The following is a 26,547-nucleotide window of genomic DNA, read 5'->3' as shown; positions in this document are numbered from 1 at the left end:
AATTTTTGCTGCTGCTGCTTTGTGGTTTTTTTGTGTTATTGTTTTATATAGGTTTTTAAAGTTTTAAATAGAGATGTATTATATTTATACTTACTAGCTGACCCCGCACAGAGCATCTGTGCAGTTGTGTACTGAGCCTGTGGCATCCCCCCGCAGCGCTCTCGCTCGCTCGCTCTCCCCCGCAGCGCGCTCGCTCGCTCTCCCCCCGCAGCGCTCTCGCTTGCTCGCTTGCTCTCCCCCCGCAGCGCTCTCACTCGCTCTCCCCCCCGCAGCAATTCCCCTGTAGCTTGCTCGCACGCTCACTATCCGCCCCCCTGGGTTGTTCCTCTCTGCTGCCACCACCATGGCCGCTCGCTCCCCTCAGGCTGCTGACAGGCCCAGGCCCATCCTTTGCCTGCCTGCCTCTGACAATGGCCTCGGTAGCCCCAAACAGCAGCAGTGGTTGCCTGGGCCCTTCCTTGCTGCTAGTGCCGCCATGGCCACTCATTCCCCTCAGGCTGCTGACAGGCTCAGGCCCGTCCCTTGCCCTTCCTTCTGTCTCTCTTCCCCCTCCCATCTTTTTTTCTTTCTCTCTCCTCCACTCGCTCTTCCCCACTCTTCCTTCCCCCTCCCTTCATGTTTTTTCTCCCTCCCTCCCTGAGTCAACAGATTTTGTTCATTTACACAACGGCATCCTCCTTCTCCTGAAGAGGCTCTTTCCTCCCTCACAACCTGTCTTTTTGCAGACCCCTGCCTGCCTGCTATCCTTTTATATCCAGAACATCTTCCAACCAGTAACAGCTGCATGCCAACTGACCTTAACCATCACAGGCCCCTCCTCCTTATCTGCATAGGGGATCGCCACTGCCCAATCACCATGTTGCTTCTGCTCTCACAGGCTCCTTCTCCCTATCTGCATATGGAATCCCCACTGCCCAGTCAGGTGCTTCTGCTTGCAAACTCTGCATATGGAATCCCCACTGCCCAATCAGGTGCTTCTGCTTGCAAACTCGGCCAACCGCCTCCTTCCTACCACGTTGCCACGCATGGCCCGTCTACAAGAAATAAGTATATAGATAGATACTCAGTATCTATATTTTTTGTAATTTAATTGTGCACTATTTTAATTATATTGTTAACTGTATTGAGATTATTTTAATAAAAAGAAGTATAGAAATCAATCAGTCAAACAAACAATAAATAAGTCCCCATTGCTAAGCAGCATCTGCCTTGGTTTGCATTTGGATGAGTTACTACATATGAGTACTGTTGATATTCCCCTTAAGGGATGGGGCCATAGCTCAGTGAAAGAGCATCTGCTTTGCTAGAAGGTCCCAGGTTCACTCCCTGGCATCCCCAGGTAGGGCTGGGAAAGGCTCCTGCCTCAGCCCTTGGAGAGCTGCTGCCAGTGTCTACTGAGCTAGATGGACCAATGGCCTGACTCAGTTGGACCAGCTACATGCTTTTGGCTCTTGCTTCATGGATACTCATCCCTCCCCTGGGGTGTTTGATGTAGAATTACCTCTTTGGGAGAGAACCTGCTAATTTGGCAAAGAGGCACCTTTTAACGTAGTGATTCTCTTTATTTAGCAGGGGGAGAGTAGCTGGCCCTCTGCACCCCCAGCACAGGACCTCTAGTGACTGTTGCTGGTGTCTATCTTGTGTTTCTTTTTAGATTGTGAGCCCTTTGGGGACAGGGATCCGCTTTATTTTATTTTATTTTATTATTTCTCTGTGTAGAAATAATAATCCCTGAGCCATTTTTGGAAGGGCGCTATAGAAATTGAATAAATAAATAAATAGGTCAACAAGCTCACTTTATTTGTTACAGGCTCCTGCTGGAAACAGTCTTTCCCCACCAAGCTTTTGGTGGGGTATGATTGAATTTGAAGGTTTTTGACCTGTTGTATTGTACAGTGCTAAGAAAAGGTTTGTGAACCCCCTAGGATAGTCTGTATGCTAGCACAATACTTATGAAATCATCAGGAGGGGTCCGTCTGTTGTTGCCACCGCTCCTCTGGTGGCTACTCAGGGACAGGCCTTCTCTATTGCCATGACTTTGGAATGTGTGGTGTAGTGATTAGAGTGCCAGACCAGGACCGGGGAGACCCAAGTTCAAATCCCCATTCAGCCATGATACTTGCTGGGTGACTCTGGGCCAGTCACTTCTCTCTCAGCCTAATCTACTTCACACAGTGTTGTTGTGAGGAGAAACTTAATGTAGTACACCGCTTTGGGCTCCTTGGAGGAAGAGCGGGATATAAAATGTAAAAAAACAACAACAACAAATAAAATAAAATAAACTGAAATAAGAGCCTCCCCATCACTGACAACTTTTTAAAAGTCTCAAAAAACACACTGAGACTTTTCTCACGAGCAGGCAAGCCCTGCCTTAGGCAGGTAAGCTTGAACTTGAGTGTCTGTGAGATCTGCCAGGATACATGCGGAATCCGGAGGTCCCACGGTGTCAAACCCAGTGCCAAAGCCCAGCTCTTGAACGAGGTTAAGGGCGCAAATGTGGTTTAAAATAGTTCTAATGTTTTAATTTGTTTTAATTTGTTTTATCTAGCTGTAAACTGCCCAGAGATGTAAGTATGGGTGGTGTACAAATATAATAATAAACAAATAAATAAATCAAAACACGATGAGATCCTAAGCTAAATCCTGATAAGAGAGAAAGGCAACCCCATTGAATAAGTAACTCAGCCAAAAGGGATATATTTTAAATATTCACCTGACAGAAAGATTCAGCAACAAACATCCTTGTGTGAAAAAGTATGTGAACTCTTAATTCAGTAACCGGTGGCAACTCCTTGAGCAGCAATAACTGCAACTAAATGTTTCCTGTAACTGGTGATCAGTCATTCACATCAGCTTGGAGGATTCTTGGCCCATTCTTCCATGCAAAACTGTTTCAGCTGTGTGATGTTTGAGGGCTTCCTTGCATGAACAGCTTGCTTCAGCTCTTGCCACAACATTTCAATAGGACTGAGGTCAGGACTTTGACGGCCACCCCAAAACAAAATTTCTTCTTCAGCCATTCTGTGGTAGACATACTTGAATGCTTAGGGTCGTTGTCTGGCTGCACGACCAACTTTCAGCTCAGCTCCAGCTCACAGACCTGACATTGCCCTCTAGAATTTCTGATTTGCAGCTGAATTAATGGTTCCATCAATGATGGCAAGGTGTCCAGGTCCTGATGCAGCAAAGCAGTCCCAAACCATGATGCCTCCACCACCATGCTTGACAGTCATGATGAGTCGTTCTTACTTTGAAAGGCAGTGTTTTGTTTCCGTTTGGAGCCCCAAATGCTTAGAAATGGCCTTGTAACCCTGTTCAGACAGATGAGCATCAACCACTCTTTTTCATAGGGGGACAGGAAGCCCACACATAAATCATGTAGCTTTCCTCTGGGTGGTTTACTTATTACAGGCAGGCACCTGATTGTGATGAGCCCATTAATTGTGCTAAGGACAACAGGGCTTCAATTACTATCTCACACAATGATCCTGAATTAATCTCATTGTTCCCACTTTGTACATTGTGTCTCAAGAAATACAGCTTTGTTTAATTCATGCCCTTTTATTGCATTATGAAAAACTGGTTTCAATTATTTTATTTGTTTGTTTGTTTATTATATTTGTACACCACCCCAAATCTCTGTCTCTGGGTGATGTACACTTATTGATTGATTGATTGATTGAATTTGTACACCGCCCAAAACTTTCATCTCTGGGCAGTTAACAATAGCATAAAACAAGTTAAAAACATACAAAAACTAAAAACAATTTAAAAATTTAAAAATAAACCAGAAGTTAAAACCCAAAAATATTAGGAAGCTGAGAAAGCTTGGGTGGAAAGATGGGGTTTCAAGTGTTTTTTGAAAATTGCTAGAGTTGGGGAGGATCGTATCTCAGCAGGGAGTGCATTCCACAATCTCGGGGCAGTGACCGAGAAGGCCCGTCTCTGTGTAGCCACCAAACGAGTTGGTGGTAACTGGAGACGGACCTCCTCAGATGTCCTCAATGAATGGTGGGGCTCATAGTGAAGAAGATGCTCTCTTAAATACCCAGGGCCTAAGCCGTTTAGGACTTTATAAATTATAACTAGCACTTTGTATTTCGTCCGGTAACCTATTGACAGCCAGTGTAGCTCCATCAGTAAAGGAGTAATGTGGTCTCTCTGAGATGACCCAGAGACCAACCTGGCTGCCGCATTCTGAACCAACTGAACTTTCCCAACTATGTACAAAGCCAGCCCCACGTAGAGCGCATTACAAAAGTCAAGTCTGGAGATTACCAACAAATGTACCACTGTTTTGAGGTAATTGATCTCGAGAAACAGGCGCAGCTGGCGTATTAGCCGGAGCTGATAGAAAGCACCCCTGGCCACCGCCTCAACCTGATGAGTTCCCACTGACAACATTAAAAAATTAAAACAGAAATTAAAACTATTTAAAACCACAAGTCTAGGTAAAAAGGTTGGGTGAATAAATGTGTCTTTAGGGACTTTTAAAAAGTTGTCCGAGATGGGGAGGCATCTTTCAGCATGGAAATTTCAGCACGGAGTGCATTCCAGAGTCTTATGGCGGCAATAGAGGAGGCCCATCCCTGTGTATCACCAGACGAGCTGGTGGCAACTGCAGACTAACCTCTCCAGACGATTTTAATGGGCAATGGGGCTCATACTGAAGAAGAAATTGAGACCTTTCTCGTGATCAGTGAGAAAGGGCTACAGGATCAGCGGTGGGAGCAAACCTAAAAATGCAGATGACACATTCCTGTTTGTTGGGTGGGTGGATTGCCTGCCCATATGAGTTGCTGCCGGTAGCTCAGAGGGTTGAGGTACCAGGATGCATCGCCCCACCCCCCCAGAGCTCCCATAATGCACTGTGCATTGTGGGGATCCCCCCTCGCCTCGTCTCGCCTCCCCTCCCCGAAGCTGGCTAGGAGCCCTGCAGCCAGGGCTGGCAGACAATCAGAAAAATGGGGTTAAGAGAGCACTCACCACCGAGGCACCGCCAGGATCAGGCATGGTCCCAGCAGTTCTCATGTGCAGGCAAAACCGGGCTTGGCTTTGTTAGCCTGATTTTGCCTGCATGTGACAACAGCCTATCCCTCTTAAATACTCAAGGGTATCATGGCAAGACCTTGCAGTGTGATTCTTATTATTCTACTTGGAGTTCACAAACCTTCCTTGTGGTTTTGCATACTGATGCTGGCTCTGTTGTTATCACCCGGATTGTTTTCTTAATCATTTAGCATCTTCTGTTTAAGTTGCCCTGGGGGGGATTTTTACACTTGATAAAGTGTAAAAGACCTACCTGTTCGGCCTGGCCTTCCAGGGTTTTAAAATTGTTTTAAAGGGTTCTTAATGTATCGGGTTTATATAAGGTTTTGAATTGTGTGTTGTTGTTTTTAGCTGCTTTATTGTATTTTAAAATCTCTTTGTTCCTGATCATTGATTGATTTTAACTGTTTTGTGATATTTGTGAACTGCCCTGAGCTATTTTGTAAGGGCAGTCTATAGAAATTGAACAATAAACAAACAAACAAACAAACAAACAAATTAACCTTAGACTAAAAGTGTCTCAAAGTTTAGCCATGTAAGCTGGAAGAATCAGGATATCTCCTCAGCAGGGCTGTCACCTGGTTAAAGAAATCTTAGCTAAGTAATCAAATAAAGTTTAATAGATGAGTACATTAAATTTGGATATGACTAACACAATTGTTTTAAAGGAGGGGAAATTCTTTGGTTTTAGATGATGCCATTATATGCAGGATTGGTGTAAGGCAGTGATCTTCATTATTTTTCAAATGGCCATTTTGGCAAAACTTCCTTAGATATGAGAGCTTTCTTCCTGGGCAGGCCCTGGGTGAGATCATGTGTGCAGCATCGTCTCCCTTGCAGTTTCCAACTGGCCTGGTACTAACCTCTCTCCGCACCCCGTCTTTCCTGCCACATAGTCTTGGACAGGAAGATAATACTATCTCGGAAAGCAGACCTGAGGGTTTGGCCTAGTCCAAATATACAATGAGGCTGTTCTCATGAGCAGCCTAGCTTGGGCTAGCTGAGCTGTTTGTGCCCTCCCTCCAAACCCTGCTTTTTACCCTGGCCTTCAGCTGAGGTTAAGGGCGCAAATGCTTGGGCTGCTTGTAGCCCAAGCGGACACAGAGACGGATGCCTAGAGCACCCATCTAACAGGGGAATCCCCTAATGCTCCACACTTATCACACGGTGCATTATTCCCAGAGGCCGGGAGATCCTCCGGAGATCCACACTGCCGGGAGCAACATGGCTCATGTGGGAGCGTGGTCCATGCTCCCACCAACATTAGAGGATCACCTGGAGGGGGAGGTAAGTTTAGCTCAGCCTTTCTCCTACCCTCCCCACCTCCCCATTATGTGAATAGTCTTCGTATTTCCTAAGCAGAATCTGGGCCATTTTCTGAATAAGTTTGAAAATGTCAAGCAATCTTCACTAATAAGGTAAATAGACTAACGTTACCTCGACTGTAAATCTTTAATGTATAGCAAAATCCTTGCTCCCCTAATAAGGTTCTTTGCTCCCTCTTTGCTCCCGAAACTAGTTCTAGAGTTGCCTCTGCTTGGAGTACTCTTTGGAGCACTCACATCTGGTGGCTGCCATCTTGCCTTATTGATGACGCAATGTCCCAGCGCCTGTAGTTGTGTCTAGTGGAGCAATGGCTGAGTTAGAGGGGGAAAATGAAGCCAAGGCATTGCCACCAAAGCTGCCTTTTCTGCTGCTATGGGGCCCCCCCGGGGTCCTGGTGCCGATACTGCTCATATCGCCATTTTAGATTCGGCTATCCCTCCTATGTGAGAAGGAAGGGGGAATACCTCTTCTAAGAAGACACCTGTGGTTTTTATAAAGCACTTATTTTTATGAGTACTTTGAGTATGAGTACAACAAAATCTTTAACTTTTTTTAAAAAAGTGTGCTGCCCAATTAATTCGGGATTTTTAAATGTTGCTCAGAATGGTTTTTTGTCCATGAATCTAACCTACTTCCCTAAACAACAACTCACTGAACATTTGGGGGCCTACTCTGAGCCACTTTGTGTTATAGGGCATTTAGACTGAGGTAGTGTGGTCTCCCTGTTTTGGCTAGACTGATAAAATAACACTTGGAGCTTTGATTTAGAGCCATTTTAAAAATTGCTTCAGTACCTGTGTGAGAAGCTTGGGGAAATTAATGTGCTACAATATGTTCTTGTAGTAAATGAATGTGTGAGAAGAGCCTCATAGGCTAGGCTTCTTCTAATAACTCAACTATTTATCAGTAGCCCTAGGCAGAAAAACGTAGTACTTAAAACTTTTTGTTCTTAAACAAGTACCACTTGTTTACAGTCTGAGGACCGTCTCTAATTGTTGATGCCAGGCCCAGGATAATACAGGCCTCTGAGGAGATAATACAAGCACAGCCACTCACACAGTCCTCTGCAGCAAAAGTGAAACGGTTTCCTCCAGTTTTTCACATGGCCTGACTCATCCTGAGGCCTTCTGGAGGGGTTAGATCTTAAAGAGGCAGTATATAATAGTGCAGAGCTGTGGCCTTTTCTTTCTGGTGTAAGGTTTGTGATGACTAAGCTACAACAATTAAAGTAAGCTAAGGCAGAATGATTACTTTGGAGGTTAGGGTCAAAGTTATTAAGAGAGCAGTGTGGGTGTTTATGCTGGGTCAAAGAGAGCAAACTCTATTTTTAGTCCAGTGTAATTGTTGTGGGTAAGTTAAGCATGTTTTGATCCCTTTTGCATAGAAATTCATGGAAAATGGGTGTGGGAAGAGAAGAAGCAACCAGAGACATCTGTATATTTAAGGGCCATTTCTGATATTTCATGTTCTCCCTCTTAATTCGTCTATGAAATATCTGCTCTGCCTTTTGCTCTAAAATGGCCTTAAGGCAGCTTGCGAAAATGAAACACAGCAAAACACCATAATAACAAAAATTCTGACCAAACCAGATCAAACAGCAAGAGTAGCAAATAAGTAAATAAATAAATAAACATATAAAGTAGCTGATAAGAGACTATATTAAAAGACCTTATATACTGTTAAAAGCCTGTAAAAACAGGGTGGACTTTGACACCTAAAGGAAATTGCAGTTGGTGCCAGGCAAGTATGTCTGGGGAGAAAGTTCTGGACGTTGCACAGTACCATGGCAGTACCTAGCCACTAGGGTGCCCGGTCAGAGGCAGTGGGGCCTAGTGGTGTTTCAGGGCAGGGCCTGGTGATGCCACATGGTTGCCAACTGTTGATTGTTTTTAAAACAACAACAACAACAACAACACCTCTTCCTTCTCTTCCTCTCCTCCCAGGACAATTGGAGGGGCTACAATAGTACATACACCATGTCTTCAGTTTTGAACTGAGGAAAGCAGGGGAGAGGGAGCAGAGGTGGCAGGCAACCAGAGATTAGGCTGTTCACCCTAATAGGTCCAGCCAGAGATTAGGCTGGAGATAGTTCTCCAAAACCCGAGTCTCAGGCCAAACCCTTAGGATCTGACAACCCAAATAGTCACCCACTTAACCTCAGAGGGTGGGCACACCTGGAGAAGGGTTTCTGAAATTCTTGATTGGCAGGTTCATGTGGGCAAATGCCTAAAGGCTAGAGAGAAGGATGAGCGTACTTCAGAAAATTCTGCAAAATAATCGCCCCTGCCAGGTTGTAAGGTTGATTTTTCCACACCGTGCAGGGCCTTCACAGTTCCTGACAGAAACTGGTACTTAGGGGGGGTTCATTGGGTTCCCCTCATATAGGTCACATAGGCCAGGTGTCACCAGTGACATAATTGACACAAGGCCTCTGTTCAGGGGCAGCTCCAGGACTTAGTGGGTATTCAGACATGACATCCTCAGTGGGCCCCCTGAGTATGAAAACCGAGGGTTCTCTCACAATACCCCTGATAACTTGGCAAAGAGGCACCTTTTATTTTTATTTTATTTATTTATTTACATTTTATATCCCGCTCTTCCTCCAAGGAGCCCAGAGCAGTGTACTACATACTTGGGTTTGTCCTCACAACAACCCTGTGAAGTAGGTTAGGCTGAGAGAGAAGTGACTGGCCCAGAGTCAGCCAGCAAGTATCACGGCTGAATGGGGATTTGAACTTGGGTCTCCCTGGTTCTGGTCCAGCACTCTAACCACTACACCACGCTGGCTTAGTGGTGTTCTCTGGCAAACGTGGTGGTTCTCTTTATTTAGCAGGGGGAGAGTAACTGGGCCTATCCACCCCCAGCACAGTGCCTCCAGTGACTATTGCTGGTATCTATCTTACGTTTCTTTTAGATTGTGAGCCCTTTGGGGACAGGGAGCCATCTTATTTATTTATTATTTTTCTGTGTAAACTGCCCGGACCCATTTTTGGAAGGGCGGTATAGAAATTGAATAAATAAATAAAATAAATAATAATAAAATAATAATGTTGCTAGCCTCCTTGGGTGCTCTGTACAAAGTGAGAATGGCAGGCGATTTGGGAAGTGGACCCCAGAAAATGCCCAACGATTATAGGATTTGTTTTCCATTTTATTTTGTCTTAAAGCTCAGCGGCTAAGCCTGATGTTTGTCCCTAAATCCCTTAGGGGGGAAGAAATAAGGAATGAAATCCCTTCTTTTGCCAGTGTGGTATAGTGGTTAGAGTGCTGGACTAGGACTGGGGAGACTTGAGTTCAAATCCCCATTCAGCCATGAGACTTGCTGGGTGACTCTGAGCCAGTCAGTTCTCTCTCAGCCTAACCTACTTCACAGGGTGGTTGTGAGGAGAAACTTAAGTATGTAGTACACCGCTCTGGGCTCCTTGGAGGAAGAACAGAATATAAAATGTAAATGATGATGATGATGATATAAGATCAATGGACCTGTAAAAAAAGAAAGTAGTACATCACCTAAATGGAAGATTAGATTAGAAAATAAAATCGCCAGGCTTAGATCAGATGCTAGTACATTGAAAGATATGAAAGACAAGAAGCTGAAGAATGAAAACACCAAAGGGTATCTGATCCAAAAATACCACCTAGATTCAAGGAAAATTAGAGAAGTCCTGGAAATAATAAAGCAGCAAATAACAGCAGTGTCAAAGAAGATTAGCAGATACAAAGCCAGAATCACACAACACAGGCAGAATCTCCAATTCCAGTCGAATCAGAGACGTTTCTACCAAAGCATAGAAGGAGAAACTGCAAGAAACACAGAAACACCAAATAAAGAAGAAACAGTGCAATTCTGGGGGAAATTATGGGACAATCCAATAGATTATAATAAAAAAGCATCAGCCAATTACAAAAAGCAACTTTACTGGGAACAGCCTATATTCTGCGACGATATCCATAAAACAGCAACAACATTGACAATAAAATTCAGTCATCCCAGGTCCTTGGGAAGGACTCAATGTCTGGATAAAACAAACCAGTCGATAACATCTGTCTGACTGTGTAAACAAGAAATAATAAATAAATAAATTTTGGTACAAGTTGTCATTTTGTAACTGGCGTCACCTCCCCATGCTGTTATTTTATGCGGGTCATTCCCAGGGCGCTCTCTCTCTCTCTCTCTCTCTCTCTCTGAAACCTTAAGTCTGCCCACCCTTGGTGTAAAGGACTACTACATTTCAATAGGACTTCCTCCAGTAAATTTAGTCAGGATGTCAGCCACTGTTTAACCTGAGCAACTAAACCCAGTTCAAAGGATCAGGCTGTAAAGACACTGAGGATATTCACACAAACATGCAAAACCGGGCTAAGGGAGCCCAACCCTGTTTTGCATGCTTGTGTGAACCACCGGTATCGGGCTGATCCCGGTGGCTACATGGCAGCAAACCCGCTTAAGTAGCCTCCCAGTTAAACAAGCTTAAGGGGGCGAGTGCTCCCTTACCCTTGTTTTATGGATCATGTGTCAGCTGGCACACTGGGGGCAGGGGGAGAAGGATCCCAGTAATGCACCATGCACTCACATGGTTCATTATAGGCCCCCTGGTGGGTGGGGTGATGCATGGTGGTCCATCCCAGCACCCTGACCCCGGGAGCTGCTGCAGGAGCTGCTGCTCATCTGGGTGGGCGATCTGCCCACCCAGGGCCCTGAAGGATATAATCTGTGGGGAAGGTAAGTTAAACCCTCCTTCCCTGCAGTCTTCCCTGGAGCTCTTCTCACGGATTGTGAGAAGAACTCTACTGTTTCAAATTCTATTGATAGTCCAAAGTTAAGCAGTCAAGATAATGTTTTTAACAAAAATATATTACAGCCTTCATATTTCTCTTTCCCAGATTAGATATATCAGGATGACTGTTTGAACAAAGGACACTTGGCATTCATCTCTCTCCAGCATGTCCCTCTGTGCATCATCTCACAAGGAGTTTTCTCAGTTACCACCAATTCAAGATCTTGGATGTAGCAAAGCAGAAGCGAAAAGCTCCCTCTCCGGCCTGAGCTCTCCTTCTGTCCCTTTCAGCTGCAGCCAGTCTGCCTTGACTGTGGAGCACAGTCCGATTTACATTCCGTCATCTTATATGGAAAACAGGCATGAGTATTCAGCCATGGCGTTCTACAGCCCTGCAATGATGAACTATAACATTCCGGGCAATTTCGGCGATTCGGAAAGTGCTGCTCTACGGCAGACGGCGAGCCCGAGCATGTTGTGGTCTGGTTCTGGCCACATCTCGCCACTGACTTTGCACTGCCAGTCATCAGTTTTATATGCAGAGCAACCCAAGAACCCATGGTGTGAGGCAAGGCCTGTGGATCATGTCCTCCCTATGCACAGGTAACAAATATTTGATCATCTGTCTGTCTCAGGGCTGCACAACTTTGGCCCTCCAGATGTTTTGGACTACAATTCCTATCACCCCAGCCACAGTGGCCAAAAGTCAGGGATGATAGGAGTTGTAGTCCAACATTTGCAGGAGGGTTGTGAAGCCCTGCTCTATTTAGTCTATCACCAGTTCTCAACATCCCATCATACTCTAGTTACCAAGAATATGGGAGGGCTATGCAAAGGGAGAATTTAAAGAATACTTTAGGGATCAGACCCCTAGTTTCCTGTGCTTGCATAACAGTAGCACTTTCTATGAAGGACACTTAATTTTTTTTTTAAGGGCCCTAGTCTTGTGCCCCTAGGGTTCTGAGGATCTAACCCTGTCTCTGTCACAGATCTTCATAGTGGCAATAATCTTTGTTGAAAGTGATCTGTGGTGGTGGCCACGGATAAAGATAATTCAAGTGGCTTCAGCTTTCCATCTGAGAACGGACTTTTAAATCACACTTTGAAGTTGGGGAAGGGACTAGCCCCCTGTTGCTCATTCGCTTGTGGTCAAATGAGATTTCTTAGCCTGTTGCTTCCTCTGATATTCAGTAGATGGTGCTAGCCTATCGTTAGACTCCCATTAGAGTTGGAGGGAACAATCTCTTGCGAATTCATGCAAGATATATCTGTTTATACTGCAGCCCACAAAAACCTGTGCTACGATAAATATTTTACTCTTTAACGTGCCACAAGGCTCTTTGTTATTTATGCTAAGTATATATTGCCCTTATTAAATTTGATAGTCCACAACTCATTAATGCCATATCACGTGGTCTTTACCTGGGGGAAATGGTGCAGGAGGAAAAGTACCATGGCCCTAAGCTGCATCCTCCTCTCCTTGCAGCTGCTTTAAAGAGAGATGGGAGTGCTGATTATCGATCTCTTCTAGTGTGGCCCTAAGGCAGACAGAAAGAAGCAATTGGTATTAATTGGTATGGATAAATTTGCAAGCGGGGCCAGCCTGTTCACTAGGCAAACCTATGTGGTCACCCAGGACACCAATTCTTAGGGGAACTTAGGAAGCTGCCATATACTGAGTCAGACCATAGGTCCATCTAGCTCAGGATTGTCTACACAGACTGGCAATGGCTTCTCCAAGGTTGCAGGCAGGAATCTCTCAGCCCTATCTTGGAGATGCCAGGGTGGGAACTTGAAACCTTCTGCTCTTCCCAGAGCAGCTCCATCCCCTGAGAGGAATATCTTACAGTGCTCACACATCAAGTCTCCCATTCATATGCAACCAGGGCAGACCCTCCTTAGCTAAGGGGACAAGTCATGCTTGCTACCACAAGACCAGCTCTCCTCTCATAAGGAGTGCTTACTCTCCTCTCATAAGGGGGTGCATTAACAATGTCAGAATACAGCATTGCCAATTATTCTCCCTCCCTCCCTCCGTTGTATGGCACTCCTGAGGTACTGCACAGTGGGACAAGAATGTAATATGTAATACTGCATCCTGCTCCCCAAGTATGTATTCTGCACTCCAAATGCAGCAGTTTTTGCTCATTGCATCTCAACCCCATGAAACAGCTAGTCTCATAAGCTGCATTCCTTCTCTTGAATATGAATTCCCTGCCTCAGCATTCATTTTCCAAAATAAATAGTCTCAGACGGGTTTTCCAAATTAACAGCAGCATCTTTTCATCTCTGAAGGGTTAGAGTTTTGCCCCTATAATAGACTGGGAATTCTCTCCTACTGCAACATTCCCTCTTAACAGAGACTTCCAGAGGTTGTTGACTATACCTCCCAGCATCCTCAGCTGCGATGGCCTTTGGCTAGGAATTATGGGAGTTGTAGTCAACAACCTCTGGGATTCCCTGTTAGAGGGAACACTGTCCTACAGTCTCCTCAAACCAGTATGGCCTAGTCATTCATTGGTCATCCTTTTACCTCACAAATGAGTGGCCTGCATGGCTTCTTGGCTGGGGGAGGGGATGCCAAAAGCAAACTTGGCCCCAAACCCTAGACCTGGTCCTATTGCCAGGCAAAAAGAGGCAGTTCAGTACCAAAGATCTGCAACACAGATTCCACCCTAAACAGCAATGGTTTGTTGCAGTTCAAGAACATTTAACAGACAAATGGAGCTTTCTTTTCTGTTGTTAAGGAAATGGGCCTGTACTTGAATGAAGATGGGACTGAGAGGAAAGGAATAAAAGAAAACATCTGAAAGTTGCATTCCTAAGGACATTCTTGATGAAAATGGGCCTATACTTGAGTGAAAGTGGGATTGAAAGGAAGGAGAAATAGTGAAGACATTTGAAAGTTACATGCCAAAGGAAACGCTTGGTAGAGGCTTCAGCGTTGTAAGTAACAACGAGGCTATTCTGATGACCACCAGAAGGCGGACTAGGGGAGACTAGCCCACTTTCTGGTGCTCGTCAGAACCACAGCCCGGTGGTCCCAAGGTGGCTAGCCCGCCTAAATCCCCTTTCCCTTAAACGAGGTTGACAGAGCGAGTGCTCTCATTTATTTGCTCGTGTGGGCGAAACATGAGCAAAAAGATGAGGTTAATGGAGGCTCCGTTAACCTTGTCTGAGGGGAGCGGTCATTAGGCAGGCTAGCCACCTTGGGAGCACTGGGCTGAGAGCACACTGAGGCTGAGAGACAAGCAAGGGCAGGTAACATTTTAGCCTACTTTCCTTAAGGAAAGTTCACCCAGCAGTGTGTGTGTGTGTGTGTGTGTCAGGCGCGTAACAACGATAGGGCAAGGGGAGACAGTTGTCTGGGGGCCCCACTGCCTGGAGGGGCCCCCCAGAGGCACCTCACGTGACTCCCCATTGCCCCCTGCCCAGCCCCAAGGCCCCTCAGCCACTTGCCCTGTTCGGCGTCTCTCCAGCTTGTTCTCCTGGCCGGCAATCGAGGGAGCAGACAAGCTGCAAAGAGCTCCTTTTCTCCCGCCTCTCAGCTGATCGGCGGGTGGGCGGGGCTTCCACGGAGGCCTCGTGTAGGCCTCTGTGAAGCCTGAACTCCAGTAGGGCCCAAGCCAGCCAGGAAGGAGGAGGCAGCCAGAGAGGCCTCCACTGTTCTCTGCAGCAGAAGACCCCCTGCTGCCAGGTAGAGTGTGAACTCCTTTTTGTGGTTACCTTCCCCACCCCACCCCCACCCAGATATATAGGGATCTGCTTGCCATAGGGCTTGGATATGGGGGGGTGGGACTGAGAAGTCTCTGAATATTTATTTTTAAACAGCTTGGAAAATTTGCTGGCTTAAAAAAAACTATCTAAAAAGTCCTATAAGTGGCTTGTTTCATGGCAGAAAATTACAAAAACTTCTGGAAGAAACAGTATTATATTAATTTTATTCATTCATTCATATATTTATAAATGCACTTATGTTCAAGTTGTTTTGCAACCCAGAAGGTCTGAGTGAGAACTGTGAAGCATGTGTGGTGCTTTTATTTTATTTTTCTTGTGTGTGAACTGCTCCCCAATAACTTGCAGGGACTTCAGGGTCAATCTGGCCAACATGTGAATGCAGCACCTCTATTCCAGAGGAGATGTGTGTTATAGGGCTTTAAAAGCCCCGTGTGAAAAACCTCCTGGAATCAAACTTGACTGAATTTGTTCAGAATTCTGAGAAAACAAACATAGGTTCACCCTGCATGGTTGAAAGTCTCCTTGGCTAATCTGCAGCGAGGGGCCCATTTTAATCATTCATCTTTCTAGTGTGTTCTAGGCATTAAAAGTAAAACAGATGTATAGTACTCAATGTATATCACTATATATTGTGACGTGTGTGTGTATTCAGTGAAATGTATTTGCAGGCAGCATACTTATTTTGGAATATCAGACTTAAATCCTTGGGGTCTGGGGTGTGCGGAGGCTCTGGACTTTGAGTGGGGGGGCCAATTTTAAAATCTTGTCTCTGGGCCCACTCCAACCTTGCTACGCCCCTGGTGTGTGTCCGTGACTATATTGAAAGGAAAGTAGGCAGATTAGTTCTTACCAGAGCAACTTTTTTTCTTTAATCTAGTCATTTTACTTGGTGGTGTAAACAAAAAGACAGCTGGTCTACTGCAAATCACCAGTAATCTAGCTAGATATTTCTCTATCTTAGGAGATGGGAGTGTAGCTTGGTAGTACAGCGTTTGCTTACATGCAGAAGGTCTCAGGTTCATTCCCTGGCACCTGCAGGTAGGGAGAGACTCCTCCCTGAAACCTTGGAGAGCCACTGCCAGTTGGTGTAGACCAGGCTTGCGCAACTTAGCACCCCCCAGGTGTTTTTGGACTACAACTCCCATGATCCCCAGACACAGTGGGATTATGGGAGTTGTAGGCCAACATCTGCAAGAGGGCCGAAGTTGAGCAGCCCTGGTGTAGACAATATGGTGCGAGATGGACCAGTGGTCTGACTCAGTCATCTTGAACTGGGGTGGATAACATCATCACAAACTATGCTGTTGAGGTGTCTCTATGTTTCCCTACAAGTGTACCCAATTTGATTCATATTGGTCCAGGCACTGCAAAGTTGATAGAGGGGGATGCACACGGGGACACACACACAGAATGCTGGGTGATCTCATCAGCTTACTTTCCTTAAGGAAAGTAGATGAAAAAAATTCCCTTCCAACTTTGAGGAAAGTTTAGTATTTTGTATTTAAAAACAAAATCCTTAATTTTAATTTAAATGGCCTTATGCTCATTTAATCAAGGAAAGGGAGGGATTGGTTCCATGCAGTTCATACTCTTCCCATCTTTGAACTTTCATTTAAGTTATAATTCATGAATGTTCAATACCACAATCATTGTTTCCATGGCAATAAATTAATGTCATGAACACAGCATTAAGACACCACCACAAAATGAAACGGAAGAAGCGCAACTGAGTAAGATAAAGTTCTTGTGCCTATGCAGATGATTTCAAGATGAGAAATGACTCTTTACTCTTGTACTTGGAAGGATGCTGGAATAGATGTACCTTTGGTCTGATCTAGCAGGGCTCTTCCTATCTGAGGAACTGCTCTGGCCATGGAAATGAGAGAAGGAAGAACTGCAGGGCAAAAGCATTATCCAGGGGAGGACAGAAAATAGATTGTGATCTCTAAAATCAATGCGAGTTGAGTGATGTAAAAACAATGGATGCTGTTCAGACTAATGAAGCACTTGTGCAAGAAATTTGCACATGCGCAAGAAAATCAGGTCACTGTGCAAAACCCTGAAGTTTCTCTCATGTGTAAACGTTTCCTACACAGATGGAAGAAGAGATTGCCCAGAGGAGTTGCACCACAGATTGTGTACCTTCTTGCACAAGTTTCCTTGTGCACCTTCTTGCACAAGTTTGTAAGAATGTTTGTGCTAGTGCAACACTAGTCTGGAACACAAGTTCCAAATGTAGCAGAACCAGCTAATGCAGCACCCTTGCACTTGTACAGCATGTTTGCACAAGTACTTTGTTAGTTTGGATGTTAGCCAATGAAAGTTTGTTGTGTTATTTTATAACTGATGTTATTCTCCACCATCAGAGAGACACTGAAAAGGAAAGCCAATGGCAGTGACTGTACCAGTCCCATTACAAACAGTCCGGGCTCAAAAAGAGATGCACACTTCTGTGCTGTATGCAGCGATTACGCCTCGGGGTATCACTACGGTGTTTGGTCCTGTGAAGGTTGTAAAGCATTCTTCAAAAGAAGCATTCAAGGTAGGATGGTGCTGGACAAGAAAATGGATGTTGCTGGACAGAGCACATATATAGATCAGGGATGCAAATATGTTTGCAAATAGTAAAGCCAAACTACATGTAACATGGAAGACTCATTATTAGTCTATTTTTTCAAGACAGTTTAGAATGGATGTTTCTTGTCATCTCAGATTGGCCCAGTTCTTCAGCCTCCAAGCCTGAGAAACTCAGTTCTGGAGTGGGTATATGGTCAGTATCCTCTGCCATAAAGACAGATACAAATAACTCATTCAGCTTCTCTGCAGTCTCCTTATCCTGATTAATAATCCCTTTCAAGCCTTCATTATTTAAGGGTCCAACCAACCCTGGCAGATTTTCTGCTTCTGATATATTTAAAGAAGTTTTTGTTATTCCCCTTGACACCTCTACCTATATGTTCCTCAAACTCTCTTTTTGCACCCCTTCTTGCATTTCTTTTGCCTGAGTTTATGTTCCTTTCTGTTCTTTTCATTTGGGCAGGGGTTCTATTTTCTGAAAGAAGCCTTTCCCCCTTTTATAGCTTCCCTGTCTCTACTCGTTGTTAGCCATGCTGGCGTCCTCCTGAACTTGGTGGTACCTTTCCTCCTTCTTGGTATACATTCCAACTGAACTTCTATTATTGTGGTTCTAAACAGGTTCCGTGCTTTCTGGAGTGATTTGACCCTCCTGACATTCTCTTTCAGCTTCCTTATTACAACTCCCCTCATTTTTGAGAAGTTTCCTTATCTGAAAGGTTAAGGCACCCTCTCTATAGACCTAAGGTTGAAGACGAATACATGCTTCCACCCTCTTGGGCAAAAAGCAGCTATTGGGAGTGAATGGGGCCTCTGGATGGGGCGGTTTATAAATGTAATGAATGAATGAATGAATGTGCAGTTCAGACTGGGACCATGGAGGGGCATAGGATGAAATGTCCCTCCCTCCATAATGGGCATAGGATGAAATGTCCCTCCCTCCATACTGCAGTCCTAATCTCCCGGGGATTAGGTAGCTGCTATAAAAATCATGCAGCTGCAATCATGTGCTTAAAATAATATCACATTTGACTTTTGATGTGCTTTATTGGCTTTACTGGTTTCTGCCTGCTGTTATGTATCTGCAATAATTTAAATTGTTTTATTTCTTGGTTTTGTTGTGTATTGCTCTGTAAGCCACTCTGAGAATCTCAGGACTGAAGAGCAGGGTTTAAATTCTTTAATACAAATAAAGACCTAGAAGTCAACTAAGTTTGACTTAATGCATCTGATCCATGCACCCCCTTACCATTATTATCATATTCCTTTTTACTGATGACAATCGATTAAATGTCTATACAATAAATTTGCAAATTCCCAGAACTTCAATATAAGTGCATTTCTGAGATACTGAATGAAAGGTAAGATAGCTTACAATTTAATAAACCAAAACTTCATTGTTAGAAAGAGAGGCCATGGTTAATATTTTATTTTGTGACCACTCTCTGCTGCATTACAACATCTGAATCAAAATACCTTAAAAAATAAACAAGTGTGGCCTTCAGTCTCAGACATGCCAATGAAAATTGGTTCCCTTGCAGTTAATCAGCATGCAGCACAGTTGCTGTTCACATTTCCTCAGAATACTGTGTTCAAAGGGGTTTACATCCAGGTAATTGTGCATACGATTGCAGTCTGAAAGTCTAGCCCTATGCATGGTTACAGGCAGGAGTTTCTCTCAGCCCTACCATGCCAGGGAGATAACTTGGAACCTTCTGCGTGTAAGCATGCAGGTGCTCTTCCCAGAGCGGCCCCATCCCCTAAGGGGAATATCCTTACAGTGCTCACAGATGTAGTCTCCCCTTCAAATGGAAATCAGGATGGATGCTGCTCAGCAAAGGGGACAATTCCTTTTTTCCCTCCAAATTCAATTTTGATTGATTTTAACAATAGTAATATTGTCATTCATTACAAATACACAAAAGTGGACTTCCCGCACACATCTCTTCATCATCAGCTATAAATCATCAGCTATAAAGTTTACCCTTGCTATAATAAAGATTCAAAACATAAATTTAAACCCTTACAAACTACAAAGGGGACAATTCATGCTTGCTACCACAAGACATTCAGTGGGGCTTATTCCTAAGCAAGTGTGGATAGGGACTGCTGTCTCAGATCTGTAAAAAGAATATAAAATCCAGATTATGGCAATTAAGGTTATTCACGGAAAGTAAATATTTACCTGGCTTACAGTTTGGTCACCTACTCTTCAGAAATGGACAAGATAACCTTCTGAAGGCCGTGACATATGTTAAGAGACCAGTGGGACAACATTTATCTTTTTTCCAGAGGACCTTTGATTACAAACAGCCTTCACCACAGAGCTCTGAATCCACATCTGTTCTGTGCTCCGTTTATGGCTTTCCAGACCTCTTACAGCAGTTCTATAACCCTAATATTCTGATCACATTTAACTGATTTCCAGTTAAATGAATAGAAAATCCACCGATGCAGCCTTCATTAAGCTTTGTGAAAGCTGACAGAAATTTAGCTCTCTTTAGATCTTCTTTAAAAATTGTCTGAATGTCAAATTTCTGTGAACAATGTGATAGCATTGGTTAATTTCCTGGGGAAATCAACTGTGAATGGGGGGTTTGGAGTGGAGATTCCAGTGTTGTGGGGTGGTGCCAGCCCCACCTCCCTTGCACATGCATCTCCTGGCTGCTTAAGCTTCTGGGCAGCTGGCCTTTTAAACTGGAAATTGGCAGGGAGCAAAGTAAAAATAATGGCTGACACATACTGCAAGGATGCAACAGTGCAGCAAGAGCAGGCTAACAGCACTTCCTGACTGACTGCACCAGTGCACTGGGGAAGGGGCATTTTTGATGACCTCCGCTCCCCGGGAAGTCCTCTGTGCCATCCAAAAATATTTCCAGGGGGCTGCAGCCATTACTGGTGTACTGGTGCCGTTAGTTGGGAAGTGCTGTTAACCTGCTCCTCTTGCTGCTCTAGCGATGATTCCTTGCTCTGTATGTCAGCCCATATTTAGTAGCTGACATCCTAAAGAAGCATCCGCGTGAAGACATGCCTGTGTTGCAGGGAGCTTCTAGAGTACTGGAGTGTGGAGGGAGGGAGGGAGAAAATTTTCTCTGATTTCTGCTTCCTCTGGAAATGCCATGTACCACCAGAAAATATGTGCCTGAGGGATGCACAGCCCTCAGGGTCATATTTTCATTTGGCACAAGGCATTTCCCGAGGAAGCAGAGATTGGAGAAGATTGCCCTCTGCACTCCACAGTTAAGAGAGCTCTCCACAGTGCAGGTGCATCTTCCTGGCACATAGACACTTCCTTAATGGGGATGTCCGCCTCTATTGCTTGCAGTGATTCTTACACTGTGGCCCTTAGTGCACTTTCAGGCAGTTCATGATGAGGAGGGAAATGCTAGAAATTGTGAAGAAATTGTGTGTGTGTTGGGTGGGGGGGGGCGGATGAGAAAACTAGATTCTTCTGCAGCAGGTGTACTGGAGGTGTGGGGGAGGTGAGGGATGCTGTTGTTAGGCAGCTGGAAGACCTCTAGTTGTATCTTCCATGTCACTGAAATGATATTTGTCACATCAAGGACTCAGACTGCAGGGCCACCCTCTCTATTCAGTGTGGTTGCTTCAGCATTCAGGCACCGAGCCTTAATCTGGACATCTTCCACATGACAGCTGTGTTGTAAGAAAATCCAGGGGTCTTCCAAGGACAACCAGACTGATGGCCTACAATACAGCAAAGCTTCAAAACTGCTGTTTCACGGTATCAGCTGCTTCGGGTCACACATCAGAAGGAAATGTAATAGTTTACAGCAGGGATGCTAAACACTTTCCTCTTCTGTATGTCATTGCAGGACACAATGATTATATTTGCCCAGCTACAAATCAGTGCACCATAGATAAAAACAGGCGCAAAAGCTGCCAGGCCTGCCGTCTCCGAAAATGCTACGAAGTTGGGATGATGAAATGTGGTGAGTTTTTCGTTCCCTTGGGCTTTCCCTTGTAGAATATAGACATCTGCATTCCAAAGTCGACACAAGCGCCAGTCCAGATCATGGTTCTTGGTGGCAGTGGGGCATAAATCCATTAACACAGGGGTTCTCAACCTTGGATCTCCAGATGTTTTTGGACTACAACTCCCATCTTCCCCAACCCACAATGACCAAAGGCCACTGTGAGTGGGGATGATAGAACTGTAGTCCAACAACATCTGGGAACCCAAGGCTGAGATTCCCTGTGTTGACATCTACTGAACTGAACTGAAACTTTGATTTTATTATTATTATCATCATCATCTTCATCATCTTGTTTACACAGTCAGACAGGTGTTATTGACTGGTTTGTTTTATCCAGACATTGAGTTGTTGTTGTTGTTATTATTAATGCTATTTACACACCGTCTACCAGATGTTATGGACTGGATTTAGTACTTTAATTATCAGGCCCTAGGATAACTAAAGAAAAATTAAAGAAGTGTTCTTGCTGTCCCAAGTAGTGTGGCCTTCTGTAGTTGATGTGTTGTAACTTTATTGATGCCCAAGGTGGCAATATGGTGTTCAAGTTCTTTTGGTACTGCACCAAGGGCACCAGCTACTCCTACTCCTACTATCATTATCATCATCATCAGCAGCATCATCATCATCAGCAGCATCTATTAATTAACAGATAACTTAAGTTGAAAACATAAGAACAGTTCTGCTGAACCAGGCGAAAGATCCATCTAGCCAAGGATCCTGCTTCTAGCAGTGGCCACCCAGACGCTTCTGGTATTCAGAAGAATACTTCCTCTGAAACTGGAGGTTATATTTAAGTAGAGAGCATAAGAACATAAAAAGAGCCCTGCTGAATCAGTTTGCTCAGAGCAGGTTCATGTAGCCCAGCATCTTACTTTACAAAGCAGCAAACTGGATGTCTCCAACAAGTCCAGAAGCGGGGCATGAAGACACCAGCCCTTCTCCCAGCAAGTAGTATTCAGATATACTACCTTTGAACCTGGAGGTTCCATATAACCACCATGACCCACAGAAATTAGGAGACCTAACCTCCATGAATTTGTTTAAGCCCATTTTAAAGTCATCTAAACCCATGGTTATTGTGACACCTTGTGGCAGCAAAGAGACCTTAGCCACCCATGCCCTTTGGGGATTCCCTCAGCCATAGGCGAAGAGAGGGTTTCAGGGAATTTGCATCAATGGTGTAACTACTCATTTCTAAACCCAGGAGAGGTTCTCATGTTTTCATCTCACCCCCTAGACGTGGCACCCGTCTGAGAGGGTATATGTGTAACCAAGAACATTTTCAGACAGCAGGCTTTACTGTGGGTTTACTGTGAGTTCGTATCTGCCCAAAAATCCTGACACAAAAAGTGGATTTTTAAAAACCCTGGACATAAATTGGGCTATGCTCTAATGGGCAATGAAAAACCCGAATTGTGCATGAAGTGCTCCCCGATAGCTTGCAAGCACTTCAGGGTAAATCTGGCCAATATCTGAATGCATACTCTCCATTCTGGAGGAGAAACAAGCTAAAAGCCCCGTATGGAAATGCTCCCGTCATGGTTAAAAGCACGTTCATGGTCTTGCTGCCTTCCTTGAAGTCCTATTTACATGCGATATTCAGTGCTCATTCAATCTGTGCACAGTGGACGCATGTACAGATCTGTGCACACATGCAGGTATTCACACATGGAGATCATTCTCACAATCAAAAACTGAGGCTATTCCCATGACCAGGAGAAACCGGGCTAAGGGAGTCTAGCCCACTTCCTCCTGGTCATGTACTGCAACAGGGATTGCACGGCTCCCGGCAGCAAACCTCCCTAACATAGGAACATAGGAAACTGCCATATACTGAGTCAGACCATTGGTCCATCCGGCTCAGTATTGTCTTCACAGACTTGCAGCAGCTTCTCCAAGGTTGCAGGCAGGAATCTCTCTCAGCCCTATCTTGGGGAAGCCAGGGAGGGAACTTGAAATCTTCTCCTCTTCCCAGAGCGGCTTCATCCCCTGAGGGGAATATCTTGCAGTGCTCACACATCAAGTCTCCCATTCAGATGCAGCCAGGGCAGACCCTGCTTAGCTATGGGGACCAGTCATGCTTGCTACCACAAGACCAGCTCTCCTAAGTACCCCTCCCCTTAAATGAGATTAGCGGAGTGCGTGCTCCACTAACTCCATTTTCAGGATCATGTGCCGCAGTGGTGCGACTCCACACTGTGACGACTCACGAGGAGACCCCCCAACTCGGGGGCTCCAACAAGCCTCCTGGTGTTGGAGGGTTCCCCAGAATGCCCTGTGCACTCATTCAGGGCATTCTGGGACTTCCAGGGGCTGGGCAGCCCTGTGTCCTCGCAGCCCCTACCGGCTCCGTGACAGAGCTGGTAATGGTGTGGGTGGCCGATCTGGCCACCCAGGGCTCGCTGATGGATCGTCTGCAGGGAGAACGGGTCAAACCCACTCTCCCCGCAGAAGCCCTGCAGGCTCTCCATGCTGCTCGTGTGGGGAGCCTCACTGTGTACGAACTGGGTTTGGGAGCTGTGTGTGCTCCCAGTTTTCACGTGTGTGGAAGCAGAGGGAAACCTAGGTAGAAGTGATTGTGTGGAAGCAAGGTAGACGGAAAACCTGGGTAGCTTTTCTACCTACCTTGTTTCCACACAATCACGTCTGCCTAGGTTTCCCTCTAACCTTGCTTCCACACAACTGAAAATTGGGAGCACTCACAGCTCCCAAACCCAGATAGACAGTTTTTGATTGTGTGAATGACCTCATAATGTAGTACCCTTCCTATCTGTACTTTGCCTTTGATGGTGCTTGAACTCAGGTTCACTTTTTATATGATCATATTTACAATCATTCACACAAAAACATATATGCAAACTCCTGTGCATATGTGCAGAGTAATGTCTGAATAGGGCTACAGCCTTTGAGCAAATTGATACTGGGATTTTAATTAACCATCTTCAGAATGTCTGTTACAAACGGAAATAAAATGTCACGTCACTGAATATTGTTATAAGAACTATCAACAAAATACACGTCTTTGATGTCCATTTTGCATCGCTCTCCAGAAAGAGCCTAAAGCAGATGTAACTGCTGCTCTACCCTAATTCAGGGGTTCCCAGCCTGGGGTCCATAGATGTTGCTGGACTACAACACCCATTATTTGCAGCCATTATGGTGGCCTTTGTGGGTGGGGGTGATGGGAGTTGTAGTCCAACAACATTTGCACACCCAAGGTTGGGAACTTTCCCCTGATTATTATACTGTATTCGTTTTCACTTCTAGTAGAAATATTTTATGGAGAAATTTGCAAAGTATAATACACAGAATTTGCTGTGGACACAGGTAGTCCTGCCTGAAACTAGTCTTCTATGATGTGCTGTCTTCAGTAAGGAGGAAATAACCTGTCTGAACTGTCTCTTTGTCTGTCTGTGTAGACTGAGGTTGGCAAACCTTGCCCTCCCAATGTCCTTGAACTAACTCCCATCTTCTCCAGCCATAATTTACTGTGGCTTGGGATGCTGGGAATCGTGGTCCAAAAATGCTGGTGGGCCAGGCCCCCCTTCCCAATCTAGCCATAGGGTGGGTTCATGTGCATGAATTACCAATACAACAATATTTATATGAAATATACACAGTAAATCATCAATCCTTTTCCTTACAAGTGAGACTGTAAGCAGAATTTCCCCCCCACATCCTGATTAAAATTGAGTGGATCCACAGGAATTGCTTTGGGGGACAAATCTAGTTTCTGGGCCTGTAGTGGAAGACACTGATAACTTAGGTTTATTATGTACAAGTCCTTTTGAAATTCAAATAGATCTGGACAGACTCAAACACGGGACCAAAACCAACCAGATGAAGTTCTTCAGAGACAATTCCCACATGCCTTGAGGATGTTGGGTACGCTGAAAGCAACCTTAGTGCATAGTTTCAGAACCCAATATTAGGTTTGGAGGAATAAGGACTAAGTTTCTGAATCTGGATTCTAGATGTGAAAAATTCCAGATATTTTGAATTATCTCACATTTCATATTTTCAGTTCATGTATATGTATTTTGACCATGCAAAAATTTATTTTGATTTATTTGTATGTTTGTTTTAAAAAAGCAATTAAAATGAAAATATTTCCTTTTCCAGGATACTTTAATACTTTCTTAAACTTCAGTTTTACAGATTGCAGTTGACTTGCTGAGTAGCTTTTAAGGCAAAAATATTATTAGTGCTCATGACTTTATACTGGAGATTAAAAGCTATTTCAATCACAGATTTTGCTTGAGGTTTCTCATGGCTCAGTTCATCTGGAGAGCTCTTCCAGCTCAATCATTATCCTTTTATTCTGGAAGAGGAAAACAGAAATTATGTATGCGTTGCAATCAAAGCTAAATTCTCTCAGACCATCCAATCAATTCATTTACAAGACAACTGTGAGGAAAGGTGATGTGTGTCGATCGGATTTTAGGCTGCTGAGAACAACTCAAGCATATGCTCAGCAGAAGGGGCCAAATGTGCATTCTGATTATTTGTACAGTGAACCTCCTTTTGACTTCCATGTATCCCTAAGTTAAAATAAACTATCATTATTAAGGGTGCAATGAGGTAGGGGGTGGAAAAGAAATAGTATTTTCTGACCTTGGAGATGTCTCGAAAATCAAGAGCATTAATGGTTTCAACAGGGCTGGAGTTGTTGTTCTCCTGTTGTTCAACAGGAGAAACCCAAACTTTCCCCCTACTATTGCACGAATCAAAAGCATGTGATTCACTGTTTAGCCAAACATTAGCAAACATTTCCAGCAGTGACAGTGGCTCACGTTCTGACTTGGGCTGCACTTGTGTAAGGATATTTCACTAGTGCAAGGCTGTTGCACTTGCTAGTTGTGCAAAGTATGGAGCTTGTGCTTCAGACTAGTGTCATGCTTTCATAAGCATGTTTGTGCTAGCATAACAACCTGTGGTATGCCTCATATGTTCCGCAAGCAGCTTTTGTTCCACAACACAAGAACGCAACTCTGATAATCACCAGGGTTGGCTCTTACCAGTAAGCAGATGATGCGCTGTGTCGGGGCGCAGTCTGCAGGAGGGTGTCAAGCCAATGATACCTCCTT

General features: G+C 44.6%; 1 protein-coding gene and 1 long non-coding RNA gene across 3 annotated transcripts in view; one reads left to right on the top strand and one right to left on the bottom strand.

The window, feature by feature from the left end:
- The window catches only part of LOC128339793 (uncharacterized), a 32,254-nt gene extending 19,568 nt beyond the window's left edge, over positions 1-12,686 (bottom strand). Inside the window, exon 1 of the long non-coding RNA XR_008313215.1 lies at positions 12,576-12,686. This is a non-coding gene — a long non-coding RNA (uncharacterized LOC128339793). The remainder of the gene's footprint in view (positions 1-12,575) is intronic.
- Positions 1-26,547, top strand: part of ESR2 (estrogen receptor 2) — a 76,189-nt gene that overhangs the window by 1,362 nt on the left and 48,280 nt on the right. Inside the window, exons 2-5 of one of the 2 annotated variants that reach the window (XM_053284218.1) lie at positions 6,232-6,336; positions 11,260-11,756; positions 17,258-17,433; positions 21,299-21,415. In XM_053284218.1, coding sequence (XP_053140193.1) covers positions 11,320-11,756; positions 17,258-17,433; positions 21,299-21,415 — 730 coding nt within the window. In that variant the 5' untranslated portion in view covers positions 6,232-6,336; positions 11,260-11,319. Of the gene's footprint in view, positions 1-6,231; positions 6,337-6,839; positions 6,898-11,259; positions 11,757-17,257; positions 17,434-21,298; positions 21,416-26,547 lie in introns of those variants that run through there. The other variant, XM_053284219.1, reaches the window with a different exon arrangement.

Source organism: Hemicordylus capensis, chromosome 1 (assembly GCF_027244095.1).
Source record: "Hemicordylus capensis ecotype Gifberg chromosome 1, rHemCap1.1.pri, whole genome shotgun sequence".
NCBI classification, from domain to species: domain Eukaryota; kingdom Metazoa; phylum Chordata; class Lepidosauria; order Squamata; family Cordylidae; genus Hemicordylus; species Hemicordylus capensis.
The sequence above is the reverse complement of the archived record's forward strand: the minus strand, read 5'-3'. Positions and strand labels throughout refer to the sequence as shown.